Source organism: Catharus ustulatus, chromosome 5 (assembly GCF_009819885.2).
Source record: "Catharus ustulatus isolate bCatUst1 chromosome 5, bCatUst1.pri.v2, whole genome shotgun sequence".
In the NCBI taxonomy this organism is placed as follows: Eukaryota; Metazoa; Chordata; class Aves; order Passeriformes; family Turdidae; genus Catharus; species Catharus ustulatus.
In genome coordinates, this window is record NC_046225.1 from 20346137 (window position 1) to 20368455 (window position 22319).

General features: G+C 40.6%; 1 protein-coding gene across 5 annotated transcripts in view; it reads left to right on the plus strand.

The window, feature by feature from the left end:
* BMPR1B (bone morphogenetic protein receptor type 1B) overlaps window positions 1-21815 on the plus strand; it is a 230289-nt gene extending 208474 nt beyond the window's left edge. For all 5 annotated transcript variants that reach the window (XM_033061222.1, XM_033061223.1, XM_033061224.1 and 2 more), the window contains 9 exons: window positions 2956-3058; window positions 4019-4121; window positions 10175-10271; window positions 11081-11219; window positions 15867-16059; window positions 16490-16787; window positions 19087-19262; window positions 20513-20643; window positions 21378-21815. In XM_033061222.1, coding sequence (XP_032917113.1) covers window positions 2956-3058; window positions 4019-4121; window positions 10175-10271; window positions 11081-11219; window positions 15867-16059; window positions 16490-16787; window positions 19087-19262; window positions 20513-20643; window positions 21378-21503 — 1366 coding nt within the window. In that variant the 3' untranslated portion in view covers window positions 21504-21815. The remainder of the gene's footprint in view (window positions 1-2955; window positions 3059-4018; window positions 4122-10174; window positions 10272-11080; window positions 11220-15866; window positions 16060-16489; window positions 16788-19086; window positions 19263-20512; window positions 20644-21377) is intronic.
* The last annotated feature ends 504 nt before the right edge of the window (window positions 21816-22319 follow it).

Here is a 22319-nt window from a genome sequence, read left to right on the forward strand (position 1 = left end):
GGCATTGGATGAGGGAAAGATGTTGCTTTTATGTGTTGCCATCCCTGGCTGTGTCACACACTCCCAGAGCTGGATTGGAAGTCTCCAGCAGGCAGATTTTGGTAGCTGAGGAATCACAACTTCTATGAGAAATAGCTGCTGGCTAGTTGGGGGCATTTGTGTGAGCAGATGCAAAGCTGTTGGCCGTGGTTCCTCTCTTGTGGCATTAACTCATGTCTGAGTTAAAATCCCTACTTTCTTTGTGGCCATCTGTAATTGTAGCAGCACCTTCTGTATCAGTGTCTGTCAGTGTTTCGCTGTTAACTCCCTTTATTTTCCTGGCATTTGACTTGACTGTAAGAGTTCATTCTTGGCAAATATGTGAAATAGCGAGTCTGTGCTTATTAGTGATTGCAACCAGAGTGAATTTAATCACTCCCCTGCACCATACTCTAATAAGATGGGGCTTCAGTGGAGGAGGTTACTGAATGTGTACCCAGATGTACCCAGTAACAGCACACTGAGTTCCTTCTTTACACACCATTTGCAGAATCAAATTACACAAAATTAGAGTTCACATTGCAGATTTTTAAAAAATAGCAGTTCTATACCACGGATTTTCTAGGAAGTGGAAGAAATTTTTTTCATGCTTTGAAGTATCAGTGATGTACAGATGTTTCTCTTTCTGTACTCACCAAAATAAATAAAATTTGAGACTGTGCACACATCTCTGCCTTGTTTCTTACTGGCTGTATTAGTGAGAACAGTTTCATTTCTGCCCTAGTCAGGTGTGAGGTGGGGTAATCAATAAAACAGCAGGGGTGTGCCCTGCCCTTTTCTTGCAGTGTGTGGTCCGTCTGTGAACCAGGAGAGCAGGTCAGGGCTGGGTGGGGGGGAGCAGGTAGGAGATCATTCTTTCTTTTCAAAAGAATCACTTCTCCCTCTCACACAAGCACCTCAGAAATTCTCAAAAAGAGAATGAGGTCTTACATTGCATGCAAACTTTTTGTTTTTTGGATTTTTTTTTTTTAGAGCTAGAGAGAAGCAGTACCAGTGTTTATTGTGCTCAGCAATGCTATTATTTTTCCTTCATTATTTTGTAGTCTGTAAAGAGCATGATTTATTCTTATTTTTGGAGCTTTGTAACTTCTTTGTTTTGCTCTACCCAAACTCATTTTTTCTTTTTAAATATAGAGTAAAATTTTGAGAGGGACTAAAGTGCATGAGGAACCCAAATTTAATTTTCAGACGTGAGCTAAGAATCAGAGTCCTATATGACAAGTCAGAGAAATAGAATTAAAACTGCTGAATTTCTGTTTCTTTTTCTCCCTTTTGCAAACAATTTGACTTTTCCTTCCCCTGCTTTTCTTTGATGAACCAAGAGTTTTTGGGTTTTTGTTGTGGCCTGTTAGGTATGGAGTCCATTTTTTTGTTTCACTTGATAACAATTTATTGTTTTGTTGTTCTGTCCCCTGGGTTAAACTTACTCATTACTTTGAATCAAAGGCACCATGCAAACAAATAAAATCTAATCTAATATAATATTCTACTCTAATGGATTCCTTAGAGTCTCTCTTGGCAATCCTATTGTTCCTATCTTTTCAGCTCAGGCAATGACATCAAGGTGCTTGCTGCCCAAAAGGGTTACTGTGTCCTTTGCCTCCACTCCTATGTGCAATGTCAAAGAAGGGTGGAAGTCATCGCTGGCTTCTCCAATAAAGTAATTTGTAATGTGCAATTGGTTGTTTTTCAGATCCAGGAGTCAGTAACCCATGATAGATTATTATTTGCAGTAATGAGCTTACTGTGGCTGGACCCTGCCCCACTAACACAAAGAAAATGTTTGACATGATCCTATGCAGCATCTCTTGGTTGTGTAGCTAATACTTACAAATTGTGTTTGTCTCTTAAGTGTGTAACTGTGGCTCTCGTTTCCTACATCTTCATTGCCTTTGCTGCTGATGCTTTTTAGACTCTTGTTTCATTCAAGTAAGGAGCAAATCATCTGAAATTTTGCTGTATTTGTTTTCTAATCTTTTTTTCATTTTATTTCCTTGTTTTAACTGAGTTTGTTTCTTCTTGTCTGAAAAATACTCATTGCACATAATAGCCAATGTTATTTTCCTGAGCAAATAACAGAATATTTTATTTTTCTGTGACTTAAATGTGTTGTAATAAGGAGTTTTTTCTTCATTTTTTGATCTTCTTCTTGCAAATCAGTCAGTTTTTGTTTCTTACACATTATGTATGCCCCTCAGAGTGCTGAGAACCTAATGTACAGCAGTCTCAATAAAATGCAGCCACCCTTTCCATGCCCTCCGCTCCCTCTTTCCATAGCATTCAGGCATTTGGCCTTCATCAAGGAAGGACGTTTATCACCAGCACCATCTAGCCATCTGTTATGTACTTGCCCTCCCTGGTGCACGTTCCTGTAAACAGAAGCATTATGGATCACTTCAGGCTTATAACCCAAGTAAACATCTATGAAGGGTGATGATGATAACTCAAGGACTTATACACAGGAGTGTTGCAGTTCGTAATATGATTAAAACAGGAATCACAAATCACTCTTGATAGTATTTTACATTTAGTATCTCAAAAGTGTTTTCTTTCTTCAGGTCTCTACCATGGTGCAAATATGGGTGCTTTGTTCCCTCAAAGCACCTGCACTCAGACCTTGTGCAGGACTGAAGCTTGCATTGTGCAGGTTTCCAAAGTCTTAACACACACTAATGACTACAGGCCGAGAGCTGGGCTGTTTGTTAGTGGGGTTTAGGCTGTGATGTGTTGCAAAGGTAAGTGCTCAGCTCGGAGGCAGAGCCTCCTCTGTGTGTGCAGGAGCTGGTCTGCAGCAGCCCTGCTGTGTCCATTTGTGAATGGCAGGTTTGTCTGACAGAGAACCAAGTTTAAGACAATATTTAATAGCACATTTTTCACTTCAATGCCTTTTCCTGATTCCTTCTTTCCGATCCACAGCACTGATGGCTACTGCTTCACCATAATAGAAGAAGATGAGTCCGGTGGACATTTGGTCACCAAGGGATGTCTTGGATTAGAGGGCTCAGACTTCCAGTGTCGGGTGAGGAAGCATTTTCTGCCAGAGTGTCGCTTGAATTTTTGATACTTTTCAATTAAAGTGCAGTCAGCAGACATTGCTGTGTCCATGTTTTTCACTTCTGTTCATTTAGCAGATAGTTTATCTGCCTTGATTAGTGAGGGGGGTGCATTTGTATCCCCAAAAGATGTTACTATAGGTCCTCCTAATAATAACAACTCATGTTCTTGTTTTTGGCACTGCTGCTAGTAACATCCCATTCAGAGGAAGTTTGGATTTAGAGAATGGAAGTCTTAACTCCTCAAATGCTAGCTAAAATTAGTTAGGATATTATTTGATGGACTGCAGCAACATCTGTGTCTTATATGCAGCTGCACTTTGATTTGGGAATTTTGGTGCCAGATATTCTCTTCATGTACAGTGATCACCTGATGAAAAATAAGTATCACTGCAGAAATGGAAGGGGTGTGGAAAATGGAGCAAGGTGGTTCTAAGGTTGCCTTTCCTCATGTTAACCTTAAATGGTTTTAGATGAGTCCAGGAATGGTCTAATCATTATGGCTAATGGAAAAGGTATTTTATCCAGCTTCCCTCAAGACCAGAAGCTGCAGCTAAATTAGTCTACACAACAATTCCTGTATTATCCTGACTAACCTGTTTTGGATACCCATATTAACTCATTTTTTGTCTAACTGATAGATGTATGTGACTTTCACACTTCTGATTCGCACCATTAGAGAAAGTCAGTCTCTTCTGCAGCATTAAGGCACCAACGGGAGTAAGTTAGGAGTGAATTAATGTCTTAATTACCTGGATGAAATACTGCTGGATATGCTGGTTGGCAGAAATCCTTACTCCACACATCCTCGAAATCTGTAGCAGATTGCAGTCCAGCTAGCAAGAGCATTTTTCTAGTGCCCGAATGACTGTGTACGTTTACAACACAGGTAATGACTGGCTGTCCATCTGAATTGCTTGTTGCAGGACACTCCTATTCCACACCAAAGAAGATCTATTGAATGTTGCACAGGCCAGGATTACTGTAACAGACACCTTCACCCTACACTGCCACCACTGAAGAATCGAGGTAAGGGGAGGAAAATCCAGTCCTAAGGTGATCTTTTCCTGCTGTTGTTCCTTGTGCCTTAGGGGAAAATAGAGCACAGACTGAAGTACCCCTATGCAAAAGCATGTGATTAGAGAGATAAATGGCATTAAACAGTATCTCTCCATTCCTGTAGGTTGTGTGTGGAGTGGTGCTGATGCTTGCTGTTATTTCTGTTCCACACAGGCAGCAAACACATTGGGGATGCATTAGAGTTGCATGATGCTGTCCTAGCACAGACCTGCTGAACTATCATAGATCGTCTCAAAGACCTAGGCTGGTTGTGGCAGAGGATGACTCTTGCTGTGTATTTTTGTTAGCCTGATAATAAAATGGAATCCTCTGTTCAGCCCCTGTAATATGCGTTACTGTCATTCATAACTCCACACACAAATTGGTTGCTTCAAGTTGATACAAATCTGTAAGTTTTTCTTATTTGTAAGACCTGATCATCCTGCAGTAGGACATAATGACTCGCTAAAGTGTATTTTTTATGTGAAAAATGTAGCTGAAAATAGAATGCAGCGCAAGAACTCACACACTTTTTAAAAAAAATTATTCGAGAGCAAATGGACATGTATTAATTTAGTAGATACTGAGGCATGGTTTAAGCATTTTTGTTTGTTTGTTTAAGCATCACTTTCTGAAAGCTGGTAAAACTGTTTTTGTCTGGGTGTTCAGAATACATTTTATAGAAGTGTTTTCCTGAGGAAGTGTAAATTCATCCGTAATAAACTCTTGACATCGACAGGAATTGTGGTAGTCAGCATTGAGTCAGTTCGGAGTTGCAGAGGAATTTATAATTGTGGTGTTCTGTTCTGAAGATCCAGATCGGTGCGCAGATGTGCTCTTAATTTCACCAACAGCAGATACTTACACGAATGCATGCTCAGAGAAAGCCTTCACTCATGTAAGCTGTTCCCTGCAGACCTGTGAAATCCTCCACAGATGGGCTGCAGAGTCAGCCCTTTGGAGAGTAGTATGTAAATACTTCATGGTTTACTAGCAAGGCATTAAGGCAGTGAAACCTCATAAAATTCTTACTTCCAGCAGAAGAGTTATGTACTACTTTGTTGGTTTATTTAATTTTAAAAAGTTCTTTGGACTGAGAGAGAAGCTCCAAAAAGCAGTCAATATTTGTTCACACTTACTTGGTCTTTCATTAAGTATCAGTTTGGAAAACACTGCCATGATTTCTTCTTGCTACTGGCTGAGTTTATTCTACATTAGGATTACTTAAAATTACTGAATCAGTGCCTAACACTGGATATCCATCTTATTAAGATTTTAGTTGTTTGGCAATGCTATCTGCTGCTTAATACAGAAAGCAATGAACCAAGCTTTTGGTAGTGGCAGAGGTTGTTTGGATTGATGCTGGATTTGTTTTATGTGTATATAGGGTAAATAAAGTACTGCTTGGGAGCCATGGTGGCAGACCCATTGAAAAGCAGAGAGAATATTTCTTAAAAGTTTCTGAGAGTTGGAGCAATGTTCTAGCTGTGTTGCAAAGTTGACTATTTTAGCATGACAGACAAAAGGTGATGTAGTCACTCAACATACTCAAAAGATGTTTTTTTTAAATAAACTCTCACACTACCAGCATCCTGAAAGTGTTCTGTAGAAATGCATTTCAGGAGCTACTTCAATGAATTTGACTGTACAGGGCTGAAGTCATCACCTTTACTAAAACCTTAAGTTAATATGCCATTCTTAGTGCTGGGCCTGTTTTAATTTGTTGCTGCTGTATTCTAGTATTAAACCTCAAAAAAAAAAGGCATAGTTTGAACCACAGACCCTCACTGCAAACAGGTACAAATACTGTGTACAAATTCATGCTACTGCCAGTGCCCAGTACTGTAGCTGTGATCATTGTTTCTACTGGAAACACTTAGATTAGGCTGTGATTGTCTGAGTAATGTTAGAATTATATATAAAATTTAACATAAAATGTAAATGCAAAGAGAGGTGAACTTAAAAACATGCTTCTTGGAATAACCTTCTGGCCTTCAGGGTTCCATGGAAGATACAGGTGCTCCTCAGCATCTAAAAAACAAACAGAAATTTGGCTTCTGATGAACTCATGTCTGAGGTGATACCTCATGGGAAACAAAGTCTAGGGAGAGCATGCAGCTGCAGGTCAGAGGCTGTCGGACTGAAAACTGACCTATGCACCAAGGTAACAGCTACAAAGGCAAGTGACTTGTGTTCTCTAAGTGCTTTTCCAGGCCTGGCATGTGCTGCAAGGCAAGATTTATGCCACACTCTATCCTGCTCCTCTCCCCCCTGGAAAGAAAGGACCACATACATGAAAGTGAGAGTTAGAAAAATTTGCACTAGTCAAAGCAAGACTTGTTAAATAAGATGGAAGAAACAACAGCTAAGCCTAAGTTTTGAGCTCATCCTGGTACAGAACTAGCAGGATAAAATATCCCAGGGAAACCATTAAATCCTTGTGCCAGCTATACTAAGGAAATGAAAATCATAATTGGGTCTGATATAACACCTCTGCTTTAAACAATAAAAGATATTCCTGGAAATCCCAGCGAAAGCACAGGCTGAGACCAGTCGAAAGGAGAAATATGTCTTTACTGATTTAGAGCCTATATAAGCAGAAGTGGTGGTGCCACCATGTCTGGCTCCCTGCCTGTATAGCTAGTGATGAATGGGCAAGGGAATGATTGGAGGAGTGATGGGGTTTGATGTGTGCACACAGTCTCCACGCCTCAGATTTCACTGCCGTTTTTACTTGGATAACTGTAACATTCTGAACTGGAGGGACCTGGGGTGGGAGGAGAACCTCCTCTCCCTTTGATATGCTGACTTCTGAACCTTCTGGGTGGCATTTTCAATGCACTCCTCAGCATGGTCCCTCTGATGACAGTCAGTGAAATGGGTGGTGGAGGAGGGGGAAATTGCAGGAGAATAACAGAGAGGCAGCTTGGTCTCACTGAGCTCCCTGCTGACACCAGCCTGCATCACTGTTTTCCTACAACATGGAGCTGTTAATGTGCTGTTTGCTGGATTTCACTGTTACCATCCAACCAAGGTATGTGAAGAAGATTCCCAAATCTACTGTGTGTTTGTTTAGCACTTCCCACACCATGCTCCCGGTAATTGCTCACTGCTGCCTCCGTGGAAGCTGCTGCTTGTTCTCATAACCCTGCTGCTTATTCTAATAACCCTGCTGCTTGGCACCTTGCAGCTACAAGGAGCACAGCAGTAAAAAGCACAGCACTGGACTTCTTACAAGACAGAGTACCTCCATCCTGGCACTGGCCAGGACTCAGCGCAGTCTTCGCTGAGCCCACAAGCAAGTCTCTAGGCAGACTCATAGCTGAGCTGCCCCATCCCTCCTCCTGGTCAAATAGTGCAAGGAAAGGGAGGTTTGTCCTGCTGCTGCATGGGGAACAGCCTGGGCTGGAGGAGCAGGAGGAGAAATCCAGCCTGGCTCAGTGCAGAGAACAAACAGGCATTGCTGGTGTAAGGATGGGCTCTTGCATTTAATCTGTGTCTGCACACACACCAGCAGATTCATTAAGTCCTCAAGTTAGCAAGCAAATGAAATCCTGCCAAAATGCTTTAAAAACACGGGAGATGTTTGAAAGATGGGGAAAAAACTCACCATCAGTATTGCCTCTCAAATAGCCAAATAAGTAGAAGGGCATATGGAGCTCACTCTCCCCTCCTGTGAGAGCCAGTTGCATGTCTGTGCTGTGCACAGTGAGCCGCTAAAGCTGTGCCACTGCCAGCACAGGGGACACCACCCACCACCAGAGGGTCAGCTCTGCATCTGGTCAAAGTCTTGTCAGCTGCTCCCAGCAAGGAGATCAGAACACATTCCTTTGTGTCTTCCATGCTTTCCTTACACTTGCTTCCCATAATTGCATTTGGGTACCCAAAGAATTTTGCAGTGTTGGAGCCTGAAGTTAATCTGAGAGCTACACAGCACTTCTAAAATGCCTTCTGGCTTCTGGGAAAACCAAACTGCATTTATTTACTTTCCTGAATGGCAGAAGTCCATTAGAAACATGGAGCATAAGGTTTGGATCACTTAAACCCTAAAAATTATGGGAATTTGATTCAAGATTTCAGCATGTTTGTCATTCCTCACCAAATGTACATTCTTGTAGGTGCACAGACATTGTGAACAACTTCATGGGCAATACTGTGTCTGCAAAAATGCACTAATTTCCATGGCTTTAGGATCTAGCAGACACAAGTGTAAGATCTGAATTGTTCCCTCTGCGTCTGACATCAGCTTTCATTACTGCTAAGCACAGAAGCCCATCATGTTGTACTCTGTGAAGTGGGAGCACCCTTGCTGTGGATGGTGTCTGGATTTCTCCCAGAAAACACTTCCTGGTGTCTGTGCTCTGCTTGTTCATCTGATGGGCTGTGACATCTGATACTGCTACAACCACACATTTTAGAGGGAGGTGGTGGCTGGCACAGGCTGCTTACAAAGCACAAACCAGAGCCCTCATCCTGCTGAGCTGCCATCACCTTCAGGAGAACTCTGGATTCCCCGGTGGGCTCTCGGTTTCAACCCACAGCCAACTTGGAGTGGCAGACCCAGGATAAATCTGCTGTGGCAGGCAGAAGGGTGGGCTCAAGTGTTTTCCTGACAGACATCGTGTCAGTGTCCCCTTTCAAAGGCATCAGCCATGAATGTTTACATTGTTAGTGCTCCCAGAGCAGGTAATGGCAGGTTAAAACACGACCAGTGTGATCAGGAGGTGTGTTGGTAGGTAATCTCTGTTTGTAGTGGAAAGGGAAAGAAAGAAATTGTTTGGCAGCAAAAAAAAAAAAAAAAAAAAAAAAAGAAGGAGAAACTGGATCTTTAAAATAAAAGAGTCTGAAAGTAAACTAAGAGTCCCTTAGGAATTTCCTGGTATCATTACCCTTGTAAATCTGAAACATAATAACATCGTTCCAGGACCAGTCAATAAGGATAGATTTCTTGCCTTCTTCGATGTGTCAGGCATTGGAGTGAAAGGATGCAAGACAGCAAGGCTGGAAGAGCTTCAGGAAACATGGCCCTCATTTGCATTATCCTGTTATTAGAAGGGTGGTTGGTGTATGTACAGGCTGAAATACTGTGATTTTGAGAGTTTGGGTGAGAGGGGAGAAAAAAAAAGAAAAAAAAATAGAGCTGGATGTCTTTGTTTTTCAGAAGGGAGGCATGCATGCAGGTCAGACTCGCTTACCTGACTTGAGAGTACAAATTTGGAGATTAATGTTACACTTTAAAGGAGAATATGAGTCTCCTTTACAAAGGCTGACTGAAACATTATAATAGTTTTCATGCAACAGCATTTTCAAGTTACTTGTCATGTTTTATTTTCAAAGTGTTTGCAAAAAAGCTGCTGGAAGGATAGTTTTGGCCACCAGCATAAGAAGGACTTGCTGGCACACATGGCTGCTGTAGAGCAAATGTAAAAGAAAATTCTTGCTCAGGTTTTTAAAACAGGATCTAAGAGACAAATTTTTCTGTAATGATAGAAATAATGCACTTTCACAGCCTCTCATGGCCTGCCTAGCTGGAGGTTGAATGGTCTTCTGTGTCTTCCCTTTTAGGATAAATGCAGTTTGGTGGCTTTTCTTTTTTTTTTTGTTTCTTCTTCTTCTTCTTCTTTTTTTTTTTTTTTAAATATTAACTACTCAGTAGGATGCTACTTAATTTGTGTGTTTTAAAAATGCAGTAATTTTTGCATGTCCTGGCTGATCAGGTTAAGACACAGAGCTACAGGGCTTGATTGATTTTTGATTCAGAGACAAACAGGGAATTGCAAATCAAGGCAATGTTTTGCCTGAGTGAGGACTGACAAAACAAATAGGCTTTTGGAAGTGTCAGTTCTGTCCTGGTCAGTGAGGGTCAAAGAGGAAGCCCACAAAATGCCTGAGGAATCCAGGGGTATCCTGTGCAGGAATCACAAGAAAAGAGCGGAAATGATCTTGTGCTCAGTGCACTTCTGACATTGACTTTGTACCATCTCCCTTTCTAAATTTTCCACCTTTCTCATTTTTAACCCCAGACTTTGCTGAAGGAAACATTCACCACAAGGCCCTGCTGATCTCAGTGACTGTTTGCAGCATCCTTCTGGTGCTTATCATAATATTCTGCTACTTCAGGTAAATAAGGAATATTTTGGCAGCTTGTTAATGTTCCTCCCAACATTTATCTTTTCATAGATTTAGGAATTTGAAAAAAAGATAGAAGCGGACCTTAAAGAAAAGAAAGGAGAAACTGTAATTTTATCACGAGAATAAAAAAAAAAGGCTATATTTTATTTGTGCTACTCAGGTAGCAGGTGTACCTGTGTGATGCATTTCATACAGAATCTTTCATTCAACATCCTGAAAAGCCATTCAGGTAGAAGCACAGATTATTCTTTACTGAGAAGGCCAAAGAACAAATTCTTTAGGGAAATATATCTAAGACTTCTAAATTTGTTTGTGTGATGAACAGCTAATCATTAAAAAAAAGGAGACAATGCAGGAATGTCATTAAGTGTGTCTAGAATGTTATCATAATCTACATACATTGCGTTTTAATAATTTGGCGCATACTTTAGCTGTTCCCAGATTTCATGACCTTACATCCTCTGACTCCTAGAAAGGCACTGCAGGCAGTAAAATGAAGTTACTTACTTGGTCAGTGTTTTAGACGCATTTAAGTTTCTGAAAGGAAAACATTTGGTCGCTTTGCAAATTTATCCCAGACTGCGTGGCCTTTGAGTGTTATACTTGAATTTTGATGCTGGAAACAGTTGCTAAAAATAAAATAAAAAAATTTTGGCCAGCCAGTCCAGCATATTCCTCAGGGAGGCAGAGAAAGCTGTTAGTCTATAAATGAAGGAAATGTGAAGGACGTGTGCCTTAGTCATTGCACATGTATTCATTGTATTCAAAACTCATTTTGTGTTTTTGCAAAACGTCAGATACAAGCGCCAGGAGACAAGGCCCCACTACAGCATCGGGCTGGAGCAGGATGAGACCTACATTCCCCCTGGAGAGTCCCTGAAGGATTTGATCGAGCAGTCCCAGAGCTCAGGGAGCGGTTCTGGGCTCCCTCTCCTGGTAAGGAAGCAATACTATCATAATGCACATTTCAAAGGAAAAACGTGCAGAGGAAGAAGAGGCACAAAAAATACATTTATACATCCTTGTTTGGCTTTTTTTTACCTCTACCAGAAATGACAAGAATTTAATCTGGAGAGCAGCTGCTTCAGAAGCAAGGAACTTTTTTTTTTTATGTGAACTATGCCAGAAAAGGGTAGGGTTATTTTTCTACCTCAATTAATTTCTCATTTTAGATACCATAGGGTAGGTACAGGCATGGAAGTACATCAGGATTTACTCCAGTGTGCAGGACAGCACCTGGCCCACTGATCTTGTTTTTTTCCTTTGTATGTGCAACACACAGTAGGGTTTCAAATGCTGCCACATGGCCTTTTCCTAAAGGGAACTGTAACTTGTCAAACTTGGAATCTTTTTATTTGTAGGCTTCACTTTGCATTCACAAGTCAAGGGGGGTGTTTTTTCCTTCTAGTATGGCAATCTCAAAGGTTAAAGGCGAAGCATGGAGTTTGTGATTCTTTCTGAGCAGACTCCAGGATTACTAAGCCTGCTGAAAGGGCAAAACGTTCTGTGGCAATGAAGTTCTGTTCACTGGGGGGTTTTACTTCCAAGGATTATTACTGGTAGAAAAGAGTTGGTAAAAAAGCTAAGTTACTTATTTAAATTAGGTGCCTCTGAGAAACTGGAGTCTATTTCATTTTTCAGAGTGCATACATCCCTCCTGTCTTCCCAACCTATTAGTTTGTAGTGATACTTTTACTGTAGGCGTTGTCCAGTTTCCAGGTAGCTTGTACTTTCTGTCTGGTTTTTTTCCCAAAAGAATTTTTAAACACCCTAAAGAAGACATTAAATGGGAAGTTTTATTTTTCCTTAAAAATAGAGCAACAGGCTGAGTTTGTTCTTGGCTTTAAGAAAGCTCTATCCTATCCCATACCAATATCCTTCTAGCACCCATGGAAAGGGAGAGATCTTGTGTGCAGTTTAGTATTGTTCCTAATAAGTTTCCAGTTGATTTAATTGTGGGGGGTTCTTCTCTTTTTACTTTGGGGTTTGGGTTTGTTTTGTTTTTTTTGGTTTTTTTGCATAATATCTGCCACATCAAGGTCTTTGCCTTCACTTGTTCCAATGACAGAGAAAATGTAATAATTAAGAGCAAATACAGGGAACATGGTTGTACTTCTCTGAGTGGATATGTTTCCAGCAGCCCGTGTGGGTAGTGGGTGCCCTGGGGCACCTCACAGCCGTGCGTGGCTCAGTCCTTCATCCCAAAAAAGCTGGAGCAATTCTGGTTAAGACTGCTTGTTCTTATGCCTTCCTCTGTCCCAGTGAGCAGTTTGAAGGAGGGATCTGTGGTCTCAGTGGTGTCCTCAGCTCTGCTCTTATAGTGGTTGTGAAAACCACTTCCTGCTACTTAGCTGCTGTGCCACTGCTCCATAAGGCAGAAACCATCCAGTCTTCTACCAGTCCACTTCTCTTAAGTTTGGAGACATTGCAGCCACTGGACCAAGTGTTTTTCCTCCAGGAACTCTTCCCCCCTATCTCCCCTTGCTTACAAAAATTACATAAAATTGTTTCTGTAAGTAGTGATTTTGGGTGGAAGAGAAGAAACTGGATCTTGCACTTGCAGTAGATGTTTGCTGCATTTCCCAGACAGCTACAACCGCTGTGAGTTCACCAGAAATGCACAAAGTGATACCTCTGGGCCCAAGCCCAAAACAAGTGTACAGAAAGTGCCTGGCAATAATGCTCTGGACTTTATTGTGCAAGAGCTTGTTTTTAACCTTGTTTCTTATACAAGGACTGAAACATCCAGGGTTATAATTTCAGGAAAATAAGATGTAAATTTAATGCAAAATGTCATCTAATGCTAACAAGTAATGTTCTTCTGTGTAGAACTTTTATTCTAATGGGTACAAATATTATACCCAAAACAAGTATTAGCAAAGAATTTGTCAGTATGATGGCGTGCAGCAAGCGTTCTTCCTCCTGACCTGTCTGCACCTCTGTCAGAAGAGTTTGCTGCAGATCAAATGCTGCAGAATGGTCTCTCTGAAGAGACTGCTGAACTACAATTTGGTCTCTACACATTTAGTCTCTCACACTTTTTTTCATAATTTCTCTTCCAATGAACTTTGCTTTTCAAGGGACTGCATCCAAGCCATAAGTATGAATTCTCTGTTAAAATATTAAATTTACAAAAGGTTGGTCTGTATAAATTTTCATCTACAGTAGCTGAATACGTTTAGTTGAATACCAGGAAAGTAGAAATAGTTGGTAATTGGATTGTTTCCACTCAGGGAGATGAAAGAAAAGGTCATGTAACCTTACCTGGCTGCTTACAGAGCTCAAGAAGCAAAATACACAGATCTAAAAAGGAGTAAGAAACCCCCAGCCCCACTCAGTGTAAATAACTCACAGGAGACAGGAGCACATCATTCAGCATGCTTATGAAATCAGTTCAACCAACAATTTTGATTAACCGAGTTGTTTTAGAAATCATAATTGGTTTATGATTCAAGAAGGAGCTGAATCCTTAAAATAAAATAAATTGTTCATAGGAAATCATTCGACCAGTTCTAGCAAGACGAAACCAGGTTAAGGCCTTTCACATAGTATTCTGCCGCCTGAAAACCCATAACAGAAATGTGTTTTTCATTTTCTTAATGTAATTTAATAAGGAACTTTTCATCATTAAGTATTGTAATTGCATGTACTTTATGATGCCATTACATATATTTACACAAATTAAGTTATTTGATGTAACTAAATTATTGTTCAGGATGCATTTTTAAAATGGGCAAAATAGAAAGCAACAATGCTATAATGACATTACAAAATGTTACAGCAAAATTCCAATGTAATATAACTATTGTTCAATCACTATATGAGAGTATAAAAGATAAATCAATTTGAAAAATTAAGGCTAATCTCTATTGTTAGCTTTCATTGATGTTAATCAAAAATAATGGCACTGAAGCTACCATCTTGCATGTCTAATAATACAGTGCAGGGCTGGAAAAATGGAATTCTGTCCAAATAACAGAAGAAGAAAACTGGGATATTTGAAATAGCTTTACATAAATACCACGGTATGTTTTGCTTCTTAAAATTGTCCCATTTGAAAACCAGTGGTTTACTTAAAAAAATTAATGATGCTGGACCTGGCCTTAATAAGTTTTGAGTTTGTGTTTGGATGCACATTCATGCTGCAGTGGGGTTGTGGCAGTCCTGCCTGGCAGGTGGTTTCCACTGGACCTCCCAAGCATAACAAAGGAAGAAAATTATTTTACAAATCAAGTTTCACTCATTTCTGTCAGCCAAGATTGCAAAAATGCTTTGGATTTCATGAAATTAATATGATTCTGTAGGGATTCACTTGCTGCAATAAATTCACTTGCTACTGGTGGTTTGTATCTGGATGATGGCAAAATGGACCAAGAGGCCACAAATTTGAATTTGTCCAGATTTTACCAATTGCTTGTGCCAGATTAAAATCTCCTTGCATTGGTGGCGGCAATACTCTTTCAAAATCTTAGCAAATCCTACCAGACAAAAAACTCATTAGCTGTGGATAGAACTGGCAGTGCTGTAGCACAAGAGGGTGGTATTTTAATTAGGGTGAGGCAGAGTAAGCCACAAACACCAGTGGGCTGTGTTGCAGCAACCACTCACATTTTTATTTGCAAGCTTTTAGAAAGACATGATCTGCAGACATGCTTGAATCTGATGAGATTATTAGTCTCCATTTGTCCAAGATTTTTTGTGGCTGTAAAAGCTTATTAAATGTAGAGGCAGTCTGTCATCCTTGTGAAAAGTATCTCTGCAGTGCTGCTGTGGACATTGATCTTGCAATACCCCTGGTTTTAGCCTTAGTTCACAGTACAGCCACTGACAAAGCTGGCACACACACTGGAAATCTGTTCTTCCAAATTTTTTGGGGGGGAAATTACTTTTTATTAATATGTAATTATGATTATAAAATCAATGTAGGCACGTGCATTTTATTCTGTAAGTAGTGGTTGAGATTCCTAACACCAAATGTGTATTTTGAAATAATTAGGCAAGGCAATTTCAAGGAAGGTGATAGGAAGTATTTAAAAAAAAAAAAAAAGAAAAGGTAATTTTGTAATTTTGCTAGTTTTTGAGCTCTAATAGGCTTTTGACTCTTGTGATCCTTAGACTTGAGTAACAAGCATCCCTACTATATTAATTAAAATGTGTTTCCTACCCCTTTGGAATTTGGACTGCATTGAGGTGACCAGGAATGTTGTTTTCTGTCAAAACCTTCCTGAAAATGACAAGAAGAATTCCACCAAGCGCTACACCCCACAGAAAAATAAAAAAAAATTCAAGGTGCAGGGACAAACATTTCCTGTACACTGACTGATGTAGTTTCTTTGAGACCACAGTAGGTGTTGAGTATGCATGGAAAGGCTTCTCTGTAGTGGTATTATCCTCAGCAGCAGTGTGTCCTGGAGAAGATGGAAAGCCTCTGCAATTGTAGAGGGTTGCTGAAATCCATGTCACAGTGGCTGCATATCCCACTCTCTTCTAGGCTGGCTGTGTGGGAAGCAGGCACAGGAGGAGGGAGGTGAACGCAGAAATTTCCACTGAACAAGGTGTAAGATCTGCCTTGGCATTTCACAGGTTCAAAGGACCATCGCAAAACAGATTCAGATGGTGAAGCAGATTGGAAAAGGTCGCTATGGAGAAGTCTGGATGGGAAAGTGGCGAGGTGAAAAGGTAGCAGTGAAAGTGTTTTTTACTACAGAGGAGGCCAGCTGGTTCAGAGAAACAGAAATCTACCAGACTGTCCTGATGAGACATGAAAATATTCTTGGTGAGTGAAGAGGATTATTTGATAGTGAACAGGTTTCTAAGATTAGCAATTTTGCATTTGCTGTTATCTGATGTCCTTTCCGATGTGCTTTGTTTCCTTCTGTGCTCTGCAATTAGCCACCCAGTGCTTTTCAAAGGAAAATTGTTTGAAGGATTACTGAAACATAAATAAAAGTTAGAAAATAATGAGGTTTGGGGCATGTTATTCCAAACACAACATGTCTGTTCAGCCACTGTCTATCCATATTTGAGCTTCTGAAAGTACATTAAAGGCTAGAGGTGAGGCACAGTTTCATGGAAGTAAGATGAAAGGAATTAAATATGTTCTTAAAACAAAATTTTTGAAATGGATGACAGTTCTGAGCAGTAAAAAAACCCAAAAACATGAGAAGTATTAATTTGAAAATATCCTTTTCTTTTTCTTTTTGAAGGATTCATTGCTGCAGATATTAAAGGTACAGGATCTTGGACCCAGCTGTATCTTATCACTGACTACCATGAGAACGGCTCACTTTATGATTACCTAAAATCTACTACTTTGGACACAAAAGCCATGCTGAAACTGGCTTACTCCTCTGTCAGTGGCTTGTGCCACCTGCACACTGAGATTTTCAGTACTCAGGGCAAGCCTGCTATTGCCCACCGAGACCTAAAGAGCAAGAATATCCTGGTGAAAAAGAATGGCACCTGCTGTATAGCAGATTTGGGCTTGGCTGTTAAATTTATCAGGTGAGTGGAAGTGAGGGGGCTGAGGAGAAGTTAATAAATCAGGTGCCAAAGTTTCCTTAATGGTTGACTGAGTGTGCTCATGTGGGCAAGCACCTGGAGTGTGTGTGCACACCTGGGCTCTGCTCATCTGTGTGTGGGGGAGAAGGTCATGTCAGCACCACATGCACGTGTATAAATAGTTGCTTTTTGATTATTTGAACACATTAGGTGTATTCACATAAAGGTTCAGTTTTCATCACTCCGTTCTCCATGGCTGCCCTGGTGTTGCTGGCATGCACTGAAAAGATGTAGCACTGACAGGTTGAAGTCACATCACTGAGCTTGTCACTGAAGTATTCAGCTTGTCTGATCCCATGAAAATTCACTCTCAACTTAGAGAGAAAAATACTAACAGTTTGCACGAGTTACTAACTAGGATTTATTGAGAAGGACCCCATTTTGGCTGCCTTTTGTTTCATTTCCTACAAATCAAATTGCCGAAGTACAGATTTGATTTTTGAAATGGCTTTTAAATTTGATTTTAAAAAATGGTTGTGTGTTTAAACAGCTTAGAAAGAGCAGACAAGTAGAACTTACTCACTCCTGGGATTCATAAGGAGACACTGATCTCTGACAGTTCTGTTCAAAAGGAGCTTGAGCTCTCAGCGGTGGTCCTGGTGGTGGAGACGCGTGTTCCAAAGTTTCTGATTTTTCTGTACACAGAAATGTGTCCAGAATACATAGACTGAAGGTTTCCGTTTCAGAGGTCAGCTTTGAAACTGTGCACTCCCTGGAGTATTACAAAAAAAAAATCAGGAATTCTGTACAAGTCTTGAACTGAAATTATTCAGAGTGAAAGGAAAGGCAGGTTTTTATGTGTTCTCTTTACCATTCACTTACCTACCAGTTCCTTGGTGAGGCAATTCCTTTATGAGCCTGACCTTTCTTTAGGAGACAAGAAAGGAATATTTTTACTTTGAGAAATAGAGCCCTAGAAAACAACAACTTGAAAATACACTATTAAAAAGTTTTGGGGAAGAAATTCACCCTTTGCAGGTGTACTTAGCCTGGCAAATACAGAGCAGCACACTGCTTAGCTGTGAATGCAGAAGAGCTGGGAATTACCAAGTGCTGTTACAAAAGAAAGTGAAATATGGATTTTTCACACTCCAGATGGAATTTACACCATGTACTTGGCTTGTTTTCATACTGAATCCTTCCTCAGACAGCATTTCTCATGCAACAACAGGGAACAGAAAATAGTTGGAAGGAGTCTGCTCTGCTGAAGCTAATGATTCTAGTAAAATTCTTTGTGTTTCCATTCCATTTGAAATATTGCAAGATAGTGCAGGGCACTGCATTTATGTTAAATTCTCGGAGGTGTACATTAGTGCCACTAACATGTGTATGATTTAATGACTGTGTAGGTGACTGGTTGTACCATAGACTCAGCTTTTCTTCATATCAGTAGGCGAAAAAAAATTGCTGTACATGAAAAAAACTGCAGAAATGTAATTATTCTATGAGCTTCTGTTGTATCCATCTTATTTAAAATACATGCATTTTGAAGGTGAGGAAAGAAAAACAGGCCTTTTCAAGCAAACCAAATAAATGCCATATATTAAGATTTTAAATACATTGGAACTGATGTAGCTGTATATGAGTTAATAAGAAAAACAAGAATTCATTCACATAATTAATGGGAATTTTTTTCCTGTATGTTTTCTCTTCTGGTCAATGTGTGAGGTGTGACACATTTGCTTAGATGTTTTTATGCATTTATCTCTTTGTGTCTGCATATCTTGATGTGCAAAGGTTGTGAGGGATCAAACATAATCTATGCAAAAAATAATAGATAGATTCATCTTCCTTGCAGATCTGATTTGCTACAGCTAAGAGATACTGCCTCAGCTACTTAGTATCCCCCATTAATTGCTGAGACTGAGCATTAGGTGGTGGAGTATGTTAAGGAAACAGCGTTTAATGAAGATTTGATTGTTATCACTAACATTAGAGCTCAGGCTAATGCTAATGAAATCTCACAAATGTTACAGCATCCCTGTTGAGTCTTATCTCCATTGTGGTTCTGCATTTGAATGCTTAACATAGCCTCAGGCGGGCCAGCCTTTTAGGGAGGGTTGCCTTCACACTAAGAGGCTTTTCTTGCAAGAATTGTTCCATTAAGATTATGCATTACTTTTGACCTTGTTTGAGAGTGGATGTGGTATGGATTTACTACTTTTTCTGTCTAAATTGCTTTCTTTTCAAGCCACTTTACTGCGTGTTTGATGCCCTTTTTTTCACCTTCTTTTTCTTTTAGTGACACAAATGAGGTAGACATCCCTCCAAATACCCGTGTAGGAACAAAACGTTATATGCCTCCTGAGGTGCTGGATGAAAGCTTGAATAGAAATCACTTTCAGTCCTACATCATGGCTGATATGTACAGTTTTGGACTCATCCTTTGGGAGATAGCAAGGAGATGTGTTTCAGGAGGTAAAGAGCTGGGAGATCACTTTTAATTGTGTCAGTGAACCTTGTACCTTCCATTACACCTTTTTCTCTGGGTAATTGCTTTTACAGTAATAAACAAGTGTGGGTAAACCTTACATGTAACTCTCTTAATATCTGTTCTCTTGTTGAAACTTACTTTAAAGCATCAGTCAGTGCTATTTCAATAGCAGAGATTTAGACTGTATTTTAATGGTTTGTTTGAAGGCAGCAGATACCTGCACTGAGGAAGTGTGGAACTCAAGTGGGGACCTTTCCTAAAGGCATCACGTTTCTGCTGGACTGGAGGTCTTCAGCTAATTTAGCAGAAAGAAAATTGTGATTTCTTAGTTTAATTGAGAGTTAAATGGAAGGAGGAATAACAATTTGGGGTTTGCTGTGCTATATTTTGAAATAAATAATCTGTTCACAAGACAAGTAGTAAAACCCTGGAGGGAAGTGGAACTTACTACATCACTGTCATACAAGTGATGTGCTTCATTTTCCTCTTTCTGCATGTAGAGCTCAGTGTAGTGCAGAAGTTGTGGGTGTTGTTACCTCTCTTTTGCCACTGAGAAAGTTAAATGCACAGAAATTACTGGGTAGCAGCTCTGTGCCAGTTTGGTGGTGAGAGTAGAGTATGTCTCTCTTGGGTCTCTGCTACCTGCAGCATACCTTATGGGTCTTACCTTTAAATCCTGCAGTACTGTGCTGGATGTTCACCCTAGAGGAGCTGCATATTGCCAATGAGCAGCAGGATCCCTTTGTTTAAAAGCTGGGTACGAGTATTGCAGTGTTGTGAGGTGAAATCTGCAATATTTTTGTTATTGTTGCTATGCACAAAGAATAGTACCTTGCTATGTTCTGAAAAGGCACAGAAATGCCCTTTAGTATTTACCAGGTCCACTGATAAGGAGACCTCACTCAAGATTAATTCTCTCTCAAATTACTCTGATACAGACCTTATGCTAATAGATCTTTCTGTGAGAATTTACTGGAGATTGCTGGACTGGACAGCAGTGGTAGAAACTCTCACTTGGCAATTTGCTACACTTTTGGATTAAAGTACCTGACCAGTCTTTACACAGCAATGGTTACATTGGAACTTGACTGTGGAATAAACTTCTAGTGCAGGCAAGTTAAGGGCAGTACACCCAACTGTTAGACATTATGGCCAATCTGTTACAAAATGAGAGGGGAAGAAGGGTGTGGAAGGTTTTTTCTGCAAGTGACAGGCAACTAATTGCTTCTTTCAGGCATAGTTGAGGAATACCAGCTCCCATACCACGACCTGGTGCCCAGCGACCCCTCCTACGAGGACATGCGGGAGATCGTGTGCATCAAGAGACTACGCCCCTCGTTTCCCAACAGATGGAGCAGTGATGAGGTACCTATCATCCCTCTTAGCACGCAGTCTGTGCTTCCAGTCAGAGTTACTGAGTGAGATTGACCCAGTTCTGCATCTTTTTGAGGGAGGGAGGATATTTACCACGGGTGCTGCCATTTGGGAGTGGCAGCATGTACATGAATATTCCACAGGGAGATGAAAGATTTAGGTGGCATGAGATTTGTGAATGTGAGGGAGAAAAACAACCTCCCTGGGCTGCTTGAGGTCTTGCGCAACAGCCAGTATGAAATCTAATCAAAACTCACCTGTCTCATCCTTTCCTTAGCCAAATCCGTCTGAGCCTTCAGATTGGGACTGGAAACACTGGAGGAAGGAATATCAGTTCCAGAAAGGGCTTTTGTGTGGTGGCACTCAGTGTTTGGTCTGCTACCACATGTGTCAAGGACTGGGGAGGCTTATTGTAATAGCTGCTCTTGATTAATTGGTTAGCATCCTTGGTAATCCCACCCCAGGCATTCCAGCAATAAAAGATTAATTTGTTACTACACAGTGCTTGTTTATTACCAAAAATGCATTTTAAAAATCTACATTAATCTACATGAAACATGTTTGGCTGGTCGGGGCAGCGCTGGTGGTGTTTATGTGTAATGCCTTTCAGGGTCTTCAATGCCCTTAGGAAAGACCTTTTCCCTTCAGCTTTTCAGCACTGCCAACAGCTGCAGTCTCCTCTTGCACTGACCCCGGTGGGACTTTCTCTCCCATTCTCTCCGCAGTGCCTCCGGCAGATGGGGAAGCTGATGATGGAGTGCTGGGCTCACAGCCCTGCCTCCCGCCTCACAGCCCTGCGCGTCAAGAAAACACTTGCCAAAATGTCAGAGTCCCAGGACATTAAACTCTGACTCTGCCAGAGGCAGCTCTGGTGGAGGCCCCTGGAAATGGACGTTCTTGTGCAGGCAGAGGTCCTGAAGATGTATCTAAGTACCTTGAATGGAGGAGTCACGCTGAAGAGCAGCTGTGAGTGTTGGAGGAGACTGTCCATTGCAAAAATCACCTGAGTTTTGACACGCAAGGTTGAAGAGGCTTGTCTGCCCTTGTTTACATGGGGAAATACAGTTTTAGTAACTGGTTTAAGATTATGCATGTTGCTTTCCATGAAAGCCACTTATTATTTTATTATTATTATTATTGTTATTATTATTATTTTGGTTGTTTTAAAAGACACTGCTTTAAATTTTATGAAAATAAAACTTTTGGGTTAGAAGTAAAAAATATGTATATTGTTACATTAAAAAAAAAATTGGAGGAAACTGCTGAAAATGAAAGCAAACCAACTTTTTAATTTCCAAAAAGACTATTGCACTCCTGCCTTAAAAAAAAGAAAAAAAAAAAAAGGTGAGTGGGTCTGTGTAGCTCAGAGGAGCTGTAATGGAGCCTGCCTTAAAAGCCACCTATCTGTGGAGATAACTTTCCAGACCCTGCATGGGCAAGTGATTCTCACAGTACAGGGATGGAGCCCATTTACATCCCTGCCATTCCTGTTGGTGTGGGTGGCCTGATTCCTGTGGGTGGCCTGTCCCAGGGAAGGTCATGCTTCCTTTAAGGTAGTTGGGATCTGTATGAATATGGTTTGGTGTGACTTGTTTAAAGAAGATCTTCATGATTCTAGGAAACCTGGTAGGAATAGTACCACAGTGATAAACAAGTGCCCTTTCCTT